We start from the raw sequence: 18999 nt of genomic DNA, 5'->3' as shown, positions 1-18999 counted from the left end.
ATTATAGACATATATGAAATGTAATGAAACTCAGCATTTTATACCGTTAACAAATGTCAATACAATTTGAAAAGTAGTTCTCTCCCACTGGTACTATGGGTGTACCTACTAAAAGTAGTTGTATTTAGTAGAACTATTAAAAGTCGTCCTCTCTTGGCCTGGAGAGGTGTCTCAGAGGTTAAGATCATTGGCTGCTCATCCAGAGGTCCTGAGTTCAATTCCCAGCAGCCACACAGTAGCTCCCAACCATCTGTAATGAGATCTGGTGCCTTCTTCTGGAGTGCAAGCACATGTACAGGCAGAACATTGTATACATAATAAATAAATAAATCTTAAAAAAAAAGTCATCCTCTCTCATTAGTCCCATCCTGGCAACTAATCTTTGTAGAAAGTTATCTTTGCACTGAAAATAGGGAAGATAGTTCAGTTAGTAAATGCATGCGTCCCATTCCTAAAATCCAGGTAAAAAGCTAGGCGTAATTGTAAGTTCTTGTAATTCCAGTGCTGGGCAGGCATGCATACGTATACTTAAGAAAAAGGAGAGAGAGTATACAGCTTCTATTGAAAAAAAAAAAGATTTATTATGTATACAGTGAGCATTAGATCATATATGGTTGTGAGCTACCATGTGGTTGCTCGGAGTTGAACTAAGGACCTTTGGAAGAGCAGTTAGTGCTCTTAACGGCTGAGCCATCTCTCCAGTCCCTTCTGTTTTGTTTTGTTTTTTTTTAAAATTTCAGTTGGTTAAGCTTAACTTTTCATGGGAAGGCAGAGTGATTTGCTGGAGAAACGTCAGTCCCAAAGATCTCTGGGTAACTAATGCCTTGAGCTGAAGTTAGGACAAAACTTAGGCCTTGAAGTAATTGCTCCTTTTTAATCTACAGTGTATAAGAATGGTACCCTTGGTATTTTACTCAATTTAACATCACAAATAAGGCTATACAAACTATTAATTAATACTATGAGCCACTGTACCAGGAGAAGACTGTTTTGAGAGGTAGTGTTGCTTCTCTTCTTTTGGACTTCTCATTGATGAACTTGAGAACTGTAGGGAATGCTATGCAGAGCAACCAGCCAGCTCATTAGCAGCCAGGATAATGTATACATTACTACGATAGTTACCAGAACAGAAGTAATTCTTATGTCATGGGAATTTTACTTACTGATCTTTTATCTGTCTCCACTGACCAGATCACTGCAGAGCAAACAACTCTTAGAGATAAATGTCAACTCAGAAAGCACTTTAAGCTTAGTCTCCAGTTACAATGTTTATATTCTCCAAATTTATCAGATAAAATTAATTTTATTTTCTCAAGAAAACAAGTTATTTAAGATTAAAATGTAACTGCATGTTGAAAATCCACTGTGGATGTAGTACAGACATGCTCAATCGTTATTACTGAAACCTTAATCACTGACTTAAATTATAAATGCCACCCACTACCAATTAAAATATTGTAACTCAGATGTCTGTAAATTCCTAGGCGGTTGTTTGCAGAAATACTCTGATTGCTTTGTCAAGGCAGTCTTTGTGAGGCTTTTATTCCAGCTTCTGAAGTGACGGTGACAGCCTTGACTAGCACGGCTTTGTATTTTAAATCCTTTTGAAAGATAACTTCTCCCTACCCTCTGTCAATGCTTCTATTTCTGATTAGTGTGTCATCATCTCTTGGGAGAAAACTAATTCTTTAGAGCAGGTCAGTCCTCGGTGTGCAAATTCAAAAGGACAAGGCATGTAGTATTATGCTTGTATTAAAGTACAGCAGGAAAATATTGCTGAAAAGGCCTTATGATGTAGTTCTGTGGGCATCTATTTTAATGAGCAAAGTTAAAAATGTATGCACCTAACTTTGAAAAACCCAAAGCTCAACAACCTTAGTTCTTGAGACTAGCATCAGTTGATTCCCAGAAGGGAAAGGGCTGTGCATAAACATAACATCTCCTCCTAGTTCCTGGGAGGAGGGTGTCACCTGAAGGTTTTATGTAACAACCCTATGATTTCAATGAGTGCTTTCCAGTTAGCTTTTCTTAGTTTCTCTACCACCAAAGGCTAGAGAAGAAGTCTTTTGTTAAACTCAAAACAAGAGGGCAGGGATGGTAGCAAATAGAATTAGATACATCGTAACCTTACAAGATTCTGTCTCCTGGTGCCATTACAGAACCCTGTTCCCTTCTCAACAGATGGCAGACAACTATAAAAAGTTCCTGTCTTTGGATTGGTGGCTGCAACCAGAATAACCCAGGAGCTTAAAACACAATCCACACTCGATCAACTGAGTTAACTTCTGAAGGCATTTCCCTCTCTTCAGGAATGCATCCTTCTGGGTGATTCTAGCATACAAGCTACACTGAGGACCACCCATTCAGATGGCAGAGGACATGTGGATGGCGAGACAATCCAAGTCCACCAGACAGTGGCACTTTTGACTGACTCAGAGATGAAGGGTTGGCAGGAATCTTACATACTGGCTTTTAAATATGAAAAATAAGATGAAATATTCAATATACTATCATATGGAGAGGTTTATTACATGATTGTGAGAGAGCAGGGAAGTGAGAGGAGTACCCCAGAGAGATAGGGAGATAGAGACAGAAAGGGAGGAGGAGGAGAAAAAGAGAAGAACGAGAGAGCGGTAGTAGACGAATTTGTCCTTTTATATAGTCCTGGGCAGGTAGGCAATGACATCATAGGTTGCTAGGCAGACTGAGGCACAATCCTAACATTGGCTGCCCTGGAACTCACTGATTATAACTGGCTGGGCTTGAACTCACAGAGATTCATCTGCCTTAAAAGTGAGTTCTGGGATTAAAAGGGTTGACATCCTATCTGGCCTGATTACACCTTTTCAATGAACATCTCTACAAGCAAAAAATTTAATGAATAAATTATACATGCATATCTTAACAAGTTATAAATTATCCTATATTAATATATTGGTATTATGAGGTACCCATAAAATAAAAAAAATTAAAATAGACGAAATAAAATCATGTATTGTTTTAGAAAATGAGGAACTGAATTCAGAAGTCTGGGGCTTATTCACCAGCCAGTCTAGCTGAATCAGTGACCTGCAAGTCTAGAAAGCCTGTCTCAGGGCTGGAGAGCTGGGCCAGCAGTTAAGAGCACTGGCTGTTCTTCATGGGACCTGGGCTCAATTCTTAGCACCTACAGGACAGCTCACAACTGTCTGTAACTCCAGTCCCAGGGGATCTGACACCCACACACAGACATGCATACAGGCAAAACACTGACCCACATAAGATAAATAAATGGAGAGAGAGAGGGGGGGGGGTGGGGGGAGGGGCTGAGGCAGGGAGACACTCAGTGCTGGCCTCTGGCTTTGACATGTGTACACATACATGACTTCTCTCCACCAGAAAAACAAACAAACCACCTTATTTTTTGCTTTCAAAATACAACGATCTGAAAAGCAACAAACAAACAAACAAACAAACAAAAAAAACAGCGACCTATCTTCATGTTCAGGACGCTTAGTTTTCAACAGCATTGCAAACTTAGAAAGCTTAGACTGGCAATAGCTAATAGAATAAGGCACAGACTCCACAAAAGTTAAGGGACAGTTAGTTCAGTCAAAGCCATTAGCTCTATGTCTTTGTGGTGGTGGCAGCGGCAGGACCTACTGGTTACATTACCAAGATTTGTTAGCTCATTTCCAGCTGCCCTTTTGCCAAAAGAAAAGCTATCAGCAGATCTCTGGCAGCCAACCTCCTTCCCTTTCATGACCATGGCCTTCCATTTTGTATTCATAAAATATCTGAAAGCCAATTCTCTACTTATTTATTTTGCTTTAAGTATCTGGAGTTGTTTCAAGTCTCAAAATAGATACAACTGAGTCATCAATAAAGATGGAGAATGACAAAAGTGATTCTTGATACTTAAAGTGATACTGATAATTTCTATTCTGAAAAGAGCCACGTTCTTGTCAGACTTGATTACTTTATCATCATTGCTACCTGAGAGAGTGACTGATAAATCATCTTAGCAGCAATACTGTCAGCTTTTCTACTGTCTTATTCATATATATCTACTATGTGAATCTAGTAAAGTCTGATACTGTGAGACCATAGTGAACTGCTCCATGGTTACAACTTCCACTCTTTTGCTAACAACAATAGCAACAACACCCAGTTTGACTAGCATAAGGAAGGCATGAAGGCACACAACTCATGCATACAGCAGACAATTCTGGTGGCAAATACAAAAGGCTAAGCAGTGTCAGGGATGGGGTGTTCTCAGTTGTAACTACCTTGCCTACCAAAGAAAAAAAGTGCACTTTCTTCAACTATTAAAATGAATCACCAAGTTACATGACACACTACTCTGCAAATCTTTGAAAGTATTTCATACTTTATTGATTTAAATTTTATTAAAGTTTTACTATGACCTCTAAATTGTTCATTTTAAACCATGTTGATCTCTCAATATCCTAAAATTAATGGTTCATTAAATTATAAATGTATATTATAAATAGCACATATAAAAATTGCTATTATACCAGGATACCACATGGTTTTAAAGCTATGCAGGCTCCTCTGCCAATTCTGATTCGTTCCCATAGAAAACAATCACTAGGCACTCAAGTGCTTTGCTTCTATATAAACAAAGTCTTACTAAAAAATTACTAGATAACACATTATACTGATTTATATGGTAACAATCCTAACAAAGGCACGGGGCTTGAACTGAAATGTCACTTGATGCCAAGAGACTGCTAAAGCAGGTGTCTTACAGCTTTATACCTTAATAAGAATATAATGAGTGTGTACTAATTTTAGAAGTAAAAAGAACACAAAAATCAAAGTGTTCTAAGCACACAGCTCTACACGCCAGGCTGAGTGCTAATGTCACTAAGAAAATGACCTAGGCAGAGGTCTGAGCTACCCTGCTTCCAAAGCAGCACAACTTCCATCTTCCTAGAGGCGATCTGCCTTTCATCTTGGGACTAATGGTCTGTGGCAGCACAGGGGGTGTTTGCGATGGAATTAAGGGGGAAATGGTGTTAATACTACATAAAGCTGTGCTCGATACTTCAAAGGAAATGTTCACTACACCCCAACTTGGGATCTAAGGAAGGCACAAGCAGAGAGCAGGAAGAGGTGGCAGCTCAGGAAGGCAGGTCACCAGGGGACACTCTCAGGCACAGGCAAACATCTGCTACTCAGAGTAGACATCTCTGACATGGGCTGGTTATGAACATTCTTCCCTAGCTAGCTCTCCTCCCCTTCCTACCTCAAAGGGAGAACTTGACCGCCCAATAGCATTTCAGATAACACACCCTCACTGTCACAATTCCAATAATCCAAAGGATTTGTCAAGAAAAATTGAGGTAAATTCATATTAGATCCTACTGTTTAAAATTAATAACTTAAACTCTTGAATTCTGAAAATCATATCCAGTGTTTTTCTGTCTTAAGCAACAGAGAGAACAATTACTGTGTACTGTATATATCTTGTCTTACTATTATAATTTTAGACATAAGAGTGCCAGGAAGTATCTTACCTTTATTGTGATTAAAAACACACCAGAGTAGAAACTCAACATATATACCTGGTCCCTAAGAGGAGGACAAGGGCAGATTCTGGAACTACAGAAAGATCATGCCAATGAAGAAAGAGAGGCAAACCCAACACAATGCTGTCACGTTACTTCCCTTTCTCACAGAGCCCCATAATGTTGTGTGGAGTCCTGTACAGCATGTTTTGGACATGTATAGACAGTACACATCATATTATCTTGGACTCTTAAGCATATTTTATGGTGCTAGCACAAAACCACTGACTTACATATTTTTAGAATTTATTTCACTCTAATACCACACATGACAGTATTCTGAGCTAAGAATAGAAACAAACAGAAAAGGAGAAAAGAGGACAAAGAAATTGCCTTTCATCTACTTGTCTCAATCAACCGACAACAGAAAGATGGCTCTCTTAGATTACCTAACACGGTTGACTCCACTTGGCTTCCTGCTCTTCTTTGGTTTACATGCCTAAAGCACAACCAGGGGCTACCCAGCTGAAGCACCACCTGCTTCCTTTAATGCAATCAGTGTGGTGAATTTTGACATGTGAATGGATTTCAGTCTTCTGCCCACTGAAGATGCTTGTTTTACCTTCGAGGCGTTTGTTATCTTATATCTTATTAAGCACAAGGAACTCAGATACCATTCTGTGGCACTCAAGTCTGAGTGCTTAAGGCCCATCTTATAGAAGTTTTATTTTTTCCTAAACTTAGACCAAAAGGAAATCAGCCAACAGCACAGAACAAGATTATGCCTATTAAGTGTTATTAGATTCCTTTTGCTTACAGGAATTCATCACACTTCCCTGGGTTCCTTTAGCATGGTTAGCCTCATTCTACAGCAACACACACAGTAGTCAGGCATTGACTCCTCCCTTAGTTGGGGTTTCTACTGCTGTGATAAAACACCATGGCCCTAAGCAACTTGGGAAGGAAAGGGTTTAATTCATTTTAAAGCTTGCAGTGCATCATCCAAGGAACTCAGGCTCGGAACTCGAGGCAGGAATTCAGAGGAGACCATGAAGGAATGGTACTTCCTGGCTTGCTCCTCATGCCTTCTAGCACTTGGGAGCTCCAACATAGGAACAGCACCACCTACAGTGAGCTGAGCCCTCCCACTTCATCATCAATCAAAAAAAAAAAAAAAATGCACTGCAGAGTCAGTCACAGGCCAATCTAGTAGGGGCATTTTCTCACATGAGGCTCCTGCTTCCCAACTGCCTCTAGATTGTATCAAGCTGACATAAAACTAGTTAGCACACATAGTAAGACAGCCTGCTTGGGTTAAACATTTGCATCGGTCAGTTTTATTCATGTGTGTAATAGCAGTAATTACACTTCAAAAGGCAGGAATGACGGTGACAATCATTGTTTATGATGAACTCACAAAAGTAACCGACATCCAATGTGCTAACACACACAAGAAGACAATGTACACTCTACCGTGTGTTGCTCTATACATATACGTAACAGAAAGCTTTAAGAGCACAGGTGTGCCTAACTTTGCATAGTAGTGAAGGATCATAAAGATGCCTGTGATGCCTGAATGAAGCAAAGTGACCTTAGTAATCAGTGAGGGCAACTACCACTATTCCAGAACCCTTAAAACTTTCTAATAAGTTTTTAAAAAGTGACACATAGCTGTACACTGTACATATTTATGTATGATCTTCAGAAAATTTCCAGCATATTAAAACAGATACAGAAAACAAATTAGTAACTTTGTATTTAGGAAGTACGTTGTGATCAGAAACATTGAGAACACTGCTATTATCTCTCTGTAAATCCTAACCAAGAGCCATCTAAACAACAGCTCCCGGTACAGGCATAGCAAACTGCAGGGTTGCTAAGATGCCGCGTCTAAGGATCTGTGATGCTGGAAGGGACAGACACTGGTGAAAGACAAGCAGAAGACTCACATTGTATTGATGGTTAGCGACAGGCTTGTAATTGGTTGTTACAACTTTGTCCAGCTGCTGGGAGAGCCTCACGGGTTTGGAAGATTCTTCTATTTGCAATCTGAAAAACAGAGGCATTGTTAACACACTGCTTAGTAGAGTAGGCCCCGTAGTTATGCTAATTACTAATCACACACAAGCAAGCCAGCTCAGTCCTTTATCGAACACTGAAAAACAAACAAAAGAATGTAAAAGCTAGCCCCATAAGCTAAATGTCCAAGTTATGTCTTTACAGCCCTAAACAGTTAGTTCTGAAACTGTGTTGCTTAGATAAACAAACTGCCTTAAATGATTACCGTCTACGGTTCATCAGAGCAAAGCTACCACTATCCTGACAAGAGACTAAGGTGAATGAAAAGACCATGGGAACACTCAGTGTGCAGTGACTAGTGGCTCCTTGATCAGACATTGGCACTCAAAACACTCTTGTCACCACAGAAAGCTCTACTGATCTAAACACCGCAGAACTGTCTGAGCTAAACATAACTCAAAATACTGTCTCAGAAAAAAACAAACCATAAACACATGATCCCATGTATACCATGAAGACACCGCTGCAGGAACGTCTATAACTTTTGCAGTGATTTTAGGATTTTTATTATGTTCTAATTTGTAAACTAAAATTGCTCCTTAAAATTAATTCATTTGGTTTATAAGCAAGGTAAGTCCAAAAAAAAAAAAATCTGCTTTAAGAGGGAGAGAAAAATGCAACTCTCAAAGGTGACTATTTTTAAAGATACAAAAGGTATCATTGTACTTTTAGACTTTCCACCAGCAGGATATTAGAATACAAAATTTAACATACTTAAGAAAATTGCCTATCATATGCGGCTAGCTTATAATTGAAGAATAAGCATGAAATAAAAGTATTTTTGGAAAACTACCCGGGCTTATGCTTTATGAATCTCCCTGAGAGATCCACTCAAGAATGTAAGGCAGTAAGGCCTCTAAGGAATTAATGGATGCCGTGGATACAGCCAAAGACCAAAACCCAGGCTTATGTGAGATGGGTGTGGTGGCATACGCCTTTAATTCCGGCACTTGGGAGGCAGAGGCAGGTGGATCACTGTGAGTTCAAGGCCAGCCTGGTCTACAAAGTGAGTCCAGGACAGCCAAGGGAGACAGAGAGACCCTGTCTCGGAAAAAACAAAACAAAACAAAACAAAAAAACCAAGAAAGCAAAAAGAAAGAAAACAGCTTATGCACTGTAGTTTTAAAAAAATGCTTATTTTTATTTATGTTTATGCATGTTGTCTGTGTGTGTATATATATATATAACATGTATGTGGGTGCCAAAGGCAGCCAAAAGAGGGAGCTGGGCCTCTCGTGGCTGGAGTTTTAAGTGGTGGTAAGATGGGGACTGAGCTCAGGTGCTACGGAAGAGCGGTTTGTGCTCATAAGCACTGCACCATTTCTCCAGCCTGTTATGCATTTTTAAAAACGTGGAACTACATCAAAGACAGGAAGTAATGAGAATTAGCACATTTTAAGATCTTTGCTGAGTTTTCTAAAGTTTGTGCAATAAACACCTACGATTTTTATAATCAAAAGAAAAATTATACTTAAAAGAACATACCACCATTTGGTTAGGGGTTGAGGACACAATGGCAAAGGCTTGATCCACACACTAACCAACGCTGTAGCCGGCTAACAGCAGTCTTGCGCACAAGGGAGGTAGCATGCAGTCTGGGGAAGGAGACCACAAGGTGTGCTTTGATGGTGAGCTGATACAACGCAGCCAGGCTCACAGGGCAAGGCAAAGAAGATAAAGCCATCCTTCTAAGCAAAGCAAAGCAGTCTTGAAGGGATTAAGGGAAAGACCTCTCAGGAGAGAAGAATGGCAGAGACCCATGAGAAATGCTCACAAGTGTAGGAACTAGGCACACGTGACTCCTTGGTGAAATAAAACAGACACAATTAATTTTCTGAACACACCTGGTGTGTTCTCACCGTAGCCCTCTCCAGATGGCAATCCCTATGCCAGCGATTGATTACCTTCTCTGCTTCAAGCACCCACCCCCCCATTCTTCATAGACATCAGGGAGGAGGCAGCAGCAGCTCCTTCCTTCCACACCCTAAGTCCCCAGCAGGCAAGCTCTCTTTATAAACAGCAGCTTACTCTTGCCATGCCATATCTGCAGCGCCCACACCCCGACTCACACTCATGGGGCATGCTGCCCTTCAATTGGAAAAGCCAATGTCATCACCAGAGAGCTGTGCCACGTTTATTCTCAAGGCATCAACTCTTTTAAATAAAGGAATGTTGTTGTTTTCTTTTAAACAAACCATGCAAAACCTTAACCTTTCTATTATACATTTTAAAAGTCAACCCTAGAGTTTTGTTTTAATTAAAAGAGGACATCCTATGACTCAAAATTCAAAAGGTTAATCTATGGACTGAAAACACAATACATTTCAAAAGAACTTAATTTTAAAATATTTTCCTTACCCATGAACAGTTTAAAATAGTTTAACAGGCTTTTTATTTAACACTAAATAATTCATTTAACATTATCTCATGATGTGCTGGAACAATTTGCAACCCTATTTTATTATTAACAATGCTCTAAATTAAACACTGCTGGCTTCAACACACTTTCAACATCAACACAAGGATTATCTGGGTTTTCCAATATAAAAGAATTTGAAAATACTCAGTTCACAAAGCAGAGCAGCCAGCTACACACAGAGCAGTGGGGCTGAATGAGAAGTTAAATGCTGTGTGTCTTGACTATGTCTAGGACTAGCGCTTATCTTTTTTAGAACATTAAAAAGTACAATGTTGTTTCCAAGAAACTGTAATCAGAAATACAATATTCTTTTGCTTGCCTGTTTGTTTCTTGAGACAAGGTCTTTTATGTAGAGCTGCCTGGCCTCGAACTCAACTCACAAGATCCACCTGATTCTGCCTCCCCAGAGCTGGGATTCAAAGTGTGTGTCACTATGCTTGGCATAAGAAGTAGAGTATTGCTGATCACCTTTGTTTTATAAACTGCTAACAGATACTTGGCATGAATTCCTAATAAATAATATAGAAAAAAGTCCTGTACAATAGAAGGATAGGGAGAAACCGTAGTTGGTTTTTGTTTTTAAAATATTTAATAACAAAGAAAGTGCTTGGAAACATATTTATAAATGCTATGGTAGTCACGAATTATACTTGTTTGTCAAAGTATATGACTTTTATACAGTCAAATATTTTAATTTTATTTTTAAAATTTATATCTGTGTAATGTGTGTATCTGTGTGGGTATGTGCATATGAGGTCAGTTCCTGATGGATGCCAGAGAAGGGTGTCAGATCCCCTGGAGCTGATGTTATAGGCAATTCTGGGCTGCCCAAGTGGATGCTGGGAAATGACCTCTGGTCTTTTGAAGAGTATTATGTGCTGTTAAAGCTGAGCCAGCTCTCCAGCCCAAAAAAGCAGAAATTTAAAGCAAAGCAGTAAACAAATGTGTGCTTTGAAAACAGTACTCTTGTGTCTTGAGAGATGGCTCAGCAGTCAAGAGCACCAACTGCTCTTCCAGAGGACTGGGTTCAATTTCCAGCATACACATGCCAGCTCACTACTGTCTGTAACTTCAGTTCCAGGGACCAAATACCCTGACACAGACATACGCACAGGCAGAACTCTAATGTACATTAAAAAAAAAAAAAAGCCAGTGCCCTGGGGGGCTGAAGATCTGGCTTAGCACATACTGAGCTTGCAGAGAAACCATTTTTGGTTATTAGCACCTGTAACACCAACTCTAGGGAATCTGAAGCCCTCTAGCCACCACTGGCCACAGACACACACCCCTAATTCAAAACAATCCCCCACCCCCACCCCCACCACACACTCTGCTTCTCTGAATGCTATTCACATTACACAACAGTGTTTTCACTCCAGCTTGTGGCCCATTGTGGCCTAGCTCTCTGGTTTCAAAACCTCACTCATGCATGCTGAAATGGAAAAATCGTTTTAGCCATAGTTTTGGCCAAAGCAAGAAGAGAAAAATTCTCAGCCAGTCTGTTTTGCCTGTAGTAGTATTCCAATTTATAGAGCAGATGAAACAAAAGTCAGGAGTAGGCAGGTGGGACTAAATGGGGACCCTGTGCACGGCCCACCCTCAATCCCTTTAGTTTCCTAAAGGAACCTGAAACCCAAGATCCCTGTTAGTGGGCGTGTGCGTGGGGGGGTACTGGGAGGCTACTGTACTAGTATTGTTTGTATTGTGACAGTGGTTCTCAACTTTCCTAATGCTGTGACCCTTTAATACAGTTCCTCATGTTGTGGTGACCCCAACCATAAATTTTCTGTTGTTACTGCATAACTGTGAGTTTGCTAGTGTTATGAGTCATAATGTAAATATCTGTGTGAATTTGGGCTGGAGAGTTGGCTCAGCAGTTAGGAGCACTGGCTGCTTTTCCAGGGGACCTGGGCTTAATTCCTAGCACCCAAATGCCAGCTCACAACTGTCAGTAACTCCTGTTCCAGAGGTTTGGATGTCCTTATACAGACATACATACAAACAAAATACCAATGCACATAAAATGAAAAATAATTTAAAGACCAAACAAAACTTGTGAATTCTTAGAAAATGAGCAACTACTGTCAGGAATGACCTATTTCTCTGGTCAGTAGCTAACACTACTACCATCACAAAGCTGTGGATACATGTCATGATTTCACCTTGCTACTACTTTATGGCCATAGTAACCATCAGCTTGCTAAATTAGGAGTCCTTAATATTAATGAGTTCCTATGTTTCTGACTATAAAGAAAACTCTCAAGGGCTTATAAAACCTAAAAACAACAACATGACAGACATTTAAAGAGTTCTTACTCTATGCTGGAAACTTTTATATGTAAAACTATAGCTGTAACTCAGACCATCCCACTACAAGGCTAACACAAAGTCATGTATTAGAACAGAGCCTATTAAAAAACCCCACAGAACTCTGTGAAAAAATGGCATAGGTCTCATTCAGCCTCGACTGGCCTTAAACTTGTTCTGAAGCTGAGGATGACTGGTATGACCAGTTTTTGCAGTGTTGCAGATCTAACGGGGCCATCTCTACTCCAGCAATTTCTTTTTGATAGTTGTCAGCCTACCTATAGCTCATCCAGGTCTGTGTCATCACAGAGTAGCGTACAGGCTTCTGTATAACACCCCTGACCCCAAAACACAAAATCACTTCCATTAAGCCAGCATCACTAGTCATTAGGTCTCAATCATGACATAATTATTCTTACTAAAATCACTTAAAGACCTCATTATTATGCTTTTACTAAGAGTTATTTGGTAGAAATTAAATTTCCAGGTTAAATTACTAATTATACTTTAAAAATGTAAAGTTCACATTAAAAATAATAATATATACCTTCTTCAAATTAAAGGGTGAGCATTTTAAAACCTATTCAAAATGTCAACCTTGACTTAAGCTGTTGTCTACAAATTTTAGCTGGTAACCCCTGCCCCATTACTCACTGGTTAGTATACAGTGTTTTTTATACAACAGCAACTCAACAAATGTTTGTTAAGCAGTGAGAAAATAGATTTTTAATTTTTTTTTTATTTTTTGTTGGTTTTTTTAAGACAGGGTTTCTCTGTGTAGCCTTGGCTGTCCTGGACTCCCTTTGTAGACCAGGCTGGCCTCAAATTTCCGGAGATCTGTATTCTGCCTGCCTCTGTTAGAATTACAGGCATGTGCCACAGTGCCTAGCTAAAATAACACATTTGTTGGACAATTAAGTTACAAAGGAAACAGCAGAAATGCACACTAGCAAATACCACAATAAGACATGATTCTGTACATGCAGATGGTCTTCATGACTAAGCAATGCTGCCGTCTCAGTCTGGCTACCAATGAGAGTTGAACAAATACAAGTGTTTAGAGCAACAACCGCCAATGTAGGAATCAATTTATACCATTGAAGTGGTCAAGTATCTTTTGTGCTACAGATATATTTGATTCCAATTCATGTTATTCTTAAAATGACATGCTTCACCAAAAAACCTGTGGATTTTCTTAAGACTTCAATGTAATACTTGAAAGGGGTAGAAGGAGGCTGGCGTTCACAAGGAGAGAGAGGCCCCTGGTAGAGAGAAGCAGGAGAACAGCAGAGCACCGGGCCTGCCTGTGGCCAAGAGCGCAGTGTCCTCGGTCAGGTCACACGAGAGGAGGTTCTTTTTTGGTTTTCCGAGAGACAATGTTTCTCTGTGTAGCCCTGGCTGTCCTGAAGTCACTTTGTAGACCAGGCTGGCCTTAAACTCACAGAGATCCACCTGTCTCTGACTCCCAAGTGCTGGGATTAAAGGTGTGCGTGACCACTGCTCGGCATAAATTCTTTTAAAATGCCACTTACATAAAGTATGTAATATTCATTTAAGTGTTAAGTAGAACTGATTATAATTTATCTTTGCTCCAAAAGACATAAAATTTGATAGCTTATGATGTGGAATTACAATTCATGTACATACTTGTATTAAAAAAATACCACACACACACACACACACACACACACACACACACACACACAGGAAAAATACTCATACACATAAAACAAAACCTGAAGGATTTTTGTGTGTGGTGGTATACACTTCAGGCAGAGGACTGAGAGTTCGAGGCTAGCCTGGATTACATGGTAGTGTGAGAGGACTGTCAGAGCTATAGAGTGAGGTTTTGTCTCAAAAAACACCACAAGGGCACTGAAGGTTGAATTATTTTAAGTACCTATGGTTATTAAGCAGTCTCAATTTGTAACCCCCAATTTCTTTGACTCCTAAATGTATTAGGTCTAGAGGTCAAATAAGGTGTTTACAGTGAAGTAAATAGTGTTTCTCTAGGCAGCTACTGAGATATATACAAACCACAAGTCTGAATCATTTTTCTAAATTAAAATTCCTACAGCCCCATGACTATGTGATGGGTACCAACACAATACAGCAGTAGGATCAAACACCTTCTCGTCAGTAAACTAAAATGCACCATCTACAAAATTCCATTTGCCTATAAGTAGCAGTCAGAATTATTGGCTGTGCATCATGTCAAACTGCAGGGAGCTACCCAGGTGTATACTAACCAAGACACTGTTGCTATGGTGACTAAGCAAATATAGCAAGAGGCTAATTCATTAGTGACTCCAAGAAAATATTAATGCTGGAATAGATGGGAAATATCTAGCAGTATATGGCCATTAATGGGGGCTAAGATTCAGAAAGAATTTCTAAAAGAAAATATCAATTTTAGTATGCTGTTTAAAAAATTAAAAGAGATTTTTGTGCTAACTAAAGCCTAATCAAGTCAGGGAGAAAAAATTAGAGAGAAGGAGGTAGCCGAGCTTTCAAGGGAGAGAGCTCCATTAAGGACCAGCTGCTGAAGCACTGATACTGATATTACACAGGGAAAATCTCCAAGACTGCCAAATAGGACTGCAAAGAGGCAAAGGCTCCCCCTCCCCACCCCCCCGCCCTGCTGCGCGGCTAGAGCTGCAGCCATATGGTCTCTGGTGCTCTCTTCATCAAGGGGCACACAGAAAGCAAAATGGGGACTTTCGGTTTTTTTGTTTTTTTTAAATTAGAAGAAAGTAAACTTTAAAGAATGAAAGTAAAGGCTGGAGATAAACACCCGATAAACAATTTCTAAAGGCAAATGCTAGATTTGGACTTAACTTGAAGTAGTTAAATTCATTATCTACTGTTCAACAACTTCCAGGAGAAATTCATCACAAATAAAAGCTTCAAACTAAGAAAACCCAAGCCTTCTTATCTTTTTCTTTATGATTTTTATATTGCCATTCTTCACAGACCCCTTATAAGCCACAAAGCTTCTACTTCACCCAGTGTTGTATTATCATCTTTTGATAACACCACAAACACGAAGTCCTAGTTCAAAGTGAGATGTTCCCTTAATTACACATTGCTAAGAACAATTACAGCACCTCACACCAGACAGACACACCTGAGTACTTGCTTTAGTTGGATTCCCCCCCCCAAACCACTTGGACTATGAAGAATGGAAATAAAGAAAGCTTTCTGATGTCACAAACATAAGGTAATGTTATTCTTGTTTTTGTAAGTGTGTCAGCCTATAAAAATTTGTTTATTTAGTTCTTTAAATTTTTTTTTATTTAAATAATTTATTCAGATTACATCTCACTTGTTATCCCCTCACTTGTATCTTCCTGTTGCCCTTCCCTCCCTCTTTTGTTTATTTAGTTCTTCAGTTTATCCTTCTAAATTTCTCTTACTGGACCTTCTAAATCCTATTTCTACTTTTCCCAGAGTGGTGCACATTGCCCCCATGAGAAATTCTCCTCTTGCCCTCCACCTCTCGCTTTTCCAGAGCAGGGCTGTCATCAACCATCCACGCTGCGCACGACATACACCTGGGGCTGCTGTCCCACTGTCCACAAGCCGGTGAGCCACAATGGATTCTCTAATACTCTCTACAGCTTCTCTTAAATGGGTATTTATGCTTTATTCTTATCAGTCACATTTTCTTCCAACAAAAACTTGTCTTAGTTACTGTTCTATTGCTATGAAATTGACCGTGGCAACCCTTACAAATGAAAACATTTAATTGGGGCTGGCTTAGAGTTTCAGAGGTTTTGTCCATTATCATCATGGTGGGAAGCACGGTGGAGTGGAGGCAGGCGTGGTGCTGGGCAGGGGCTGAGAGTTCTGTATCTTGAGCTGCAGGCAACAGGAAGAAACAGTGACACACTCCCTCCACACCTACTCCAACAAGGCCTAGTAGTGCCACGCCCTATGAGCCCATGGGGCCATTTTTTTTTAAAACCACCACAGCTCCTATTTCCAAACTAACTCTACATACCTACCATCTCTCAACAAACTTATCAGAGGCAAGTCCAGAGAGCCAGCCGAGACCATGTAGGAGAGCTGCAGTAGGACGTGAACAAAGCCCATATAGAAAGTGGAGTGTTTGCCTGGAGGACTAAGGAAAGGCTTGTTTTAGGAGGAAGAGAAGGAGAAGGAGAGGAGGAGGAGGAAGGAGGGAGGAGGAAGGAGGGAGGAGGAGGAGGAAGGAGGGAGGAGGAGGAGGAAGAGGAGGGTGTCCTCAGTAGGCATTTACTGGGCAAAAGGGAGAGGGAGAATAGATACAGGAGAAGGAGGCCAGTTCCATGAACGGTGAGGAAATTTCACAAGTTTTAAGAGAAAGTGAGAAAGAGAAAGAAGGAAGAAAAAAGAGAACAAGAAAGTAGGGCAAAGAAAGAAAAAGCCGAACAGAGGGACAGATAGAAGGATAGAATTGAGACTGAAGAAGGACTGAATGCCAAGCTTAGCGACTGGGAGGCAGCTGTTAAAATTGCAGATCTGTAGCAAAGGGCTTGTTTTCCAATGAAGGTCATGTCCAGCAGGAAGCAGTAGGGAGAATGAGCTAGAACAAGCAGAACAAGCAACAGACACAAAAAAGCAAGCTATGGGAAGAATGGGACGTGAGTGCAGTGAGCAGACATGTGACACTAATTTCAAGAGGGCTGGGTCTAATATTCCCTGGGCACTGTCAGGTGAAACCACTGTAAGGAGGCAACAACAAAAGGCCTTGGCTGGGCGGTGGTGGCACATGCCTTTAATCCCAGCGCTTGGGAGACAGAGGCAGGTGGATCACTGTGAGTTCGAGGCGAGCCTGGTATACAAAACGAGTCCAGGATAGCCAAGGCTATACAGAGAAACCCTGTCTTGAAAAACCAAAAAAGGAACAAACAAACAAACAAACAACACAAAAAACCAAACAAAAAAGGCACTGATATAACACAGAAGGGAAGGCAAGGCAGATTAGCACCCCAAGGAAACCCTTGGGAGCTTGTAAGGATGTCCACTTGGGTAACTTTTGTTAGTCCTTTGTGTTCCTCTTTCATGGCAATGCCTTCTTGGGTCACATCTCCTCAGGGAAGCGTTCCATTGAGCCCCAATGTCCTACTTGCTCTACTTTACTCACCTCTCTACTGTAGCAGTAGCCACTGGAGGACCCAGTGTCCTCAGCTACTTAGAAAGTGAGCATAAATGTTAACGATCCACCATGTTATGGGGTCACACTTCACTAATATGTTCAGTGTCTAATACCTGTCTTTTAAGGGATGACCATTGCAGATATGGTCTCCTGTTGGAAACAAACAAAACAAAACAAAACAAAAACCCAAAACTGTAGCATATGACTATAGTTTAGCTTACAAATGAAATTTGGGTTACACAGAATAATGTTTTATTCCTGTCTGCATATTATTTAAAGCATACCTCCTTGTTACGAGTTCTTTACATTTTAGACATTATCTGTCAGTAACTCTTAATCAAACTCTTCAGACTGTCTGTGAACTACTCTGTGTACTTCCAGCCTCTGCCACAAGTTCTGGAATCTACATTTTCCTGTGAAGACCTGAACTGATTTGCATACTCACACAAAAGCTTGAAAAGCCTGTACTATGAAAGCATCTAAAAGAGAAAGCTTATCTTTCTTACGCTTTGTACATATAATCACTGACAGTCCCTGCAAAAGAAGGTGGCTCATAATGCAGGCGGAGGGATAAGAAAGTGCCCTGGACTGACTAGAAAAGACCCTGTTATGGGGAAGGCAGTGATGCAACAGTGGAGCATTTGCATATACCATAAAGGAGACACAGGGTTGGAGCACCAGCACCCAGGACAAAACAAAACAAAAACCGATTTTGAAGCTGCCTACTTTGGCCTTGATAATGATCAGCAGAAAATCAACTCTGGAAATCAGCAGCTTAATATTAAGAGCTCATTTGCTTGCATGGTTCAGCTTCCCAGCAAGCACTTGGAAATATATCAGGGAATTTAATTAGCAAAACTTTATTATATAGTGGAGTTTCAGAAAGGTAACACAAGTGTATTCTCACAAAGACGACCAAGTTAGTCTACGGAGGATCTGAAGCTGAGATAACCTTTTATTTTGTGACTTATTAGATATTATGAATGGCATGTGCATTCACTAGAACCAGAAAGAATTTCAGAAACCATCTCAGCAACCAAAACAGATGCCACAAGGGCAAGTATGGCAGCTGTGAGCACTCAACCAGAGCCTATGCCATCCTCTTTACTATACACTGGATTCCTAGCTCACAGGAATTAAAAACTGTCAACCAGAAAAGGAGAGGGCTGCAACAGACACCATCAGCATGACAAAATAGCTACTCCAAGAGAAAAACAGGACAAAGAAAAGAACCCGCCTACTGTCATACTCAGCAAAGTCCATATCCTGTTCTTGACTGCACTTGAAAATACCCAGAGCACAATTCAAACCCACGTGCACGAAGCTTGGTTCTCCTCAGTGAAGTCAGTATATAAGGAGTGGGCACAGGTGAGCTATGTGACACTGTTTAGAAAGTACCATTACAGCTATTCTCATTAAGTAACTTAAGAATTACACAGGTTTGTTTGGACACTTTAAAAAACTAACAGCTGGCAGGAGAATTGCCATGAACTTGATGCCAGCATGGGCTACAGAGTAAGTTTCAGGCCAAATAGGTCTAC

General features: G+C 40.3%; 1 protein-coding gene across 1 annotated transcript in view; it reads right to left on the bottom strand.

Moving 5' to 3' along the window:
• Positions 1–18999, bottom strand: part of GTF2F2 (general transcription factor IIF subunit 2) — a 115398-nt gene that overhangs the window by 14789 nt on the left and 81610 nt on the right. Inside the window, exon 6 of the mRNA XM_084767111.1 lies at positions 7463–7562. Within this exon, the coding sequence (XP_084623237.1) occupies positions 7463–7562 (100 nt within the window). The remainder of the gene's footprint in view (positions 1–7462; positions 7563–18999) is intronic.

This window comes from Acomys minous, assembly GCF_964271855.1.
Source record: "Acomys minous genome assembly, chromosome: 18".
In the NCBI taxonomy this organism is placed as follows: Eukaryota; Metazoa; Chordata; class Mammalia; order Rodentia; family Muridae; genus Acomys; species Acomys minous.
This window is presented reverse-complemented; position numbering and strand designations above follow the sequence as displayed.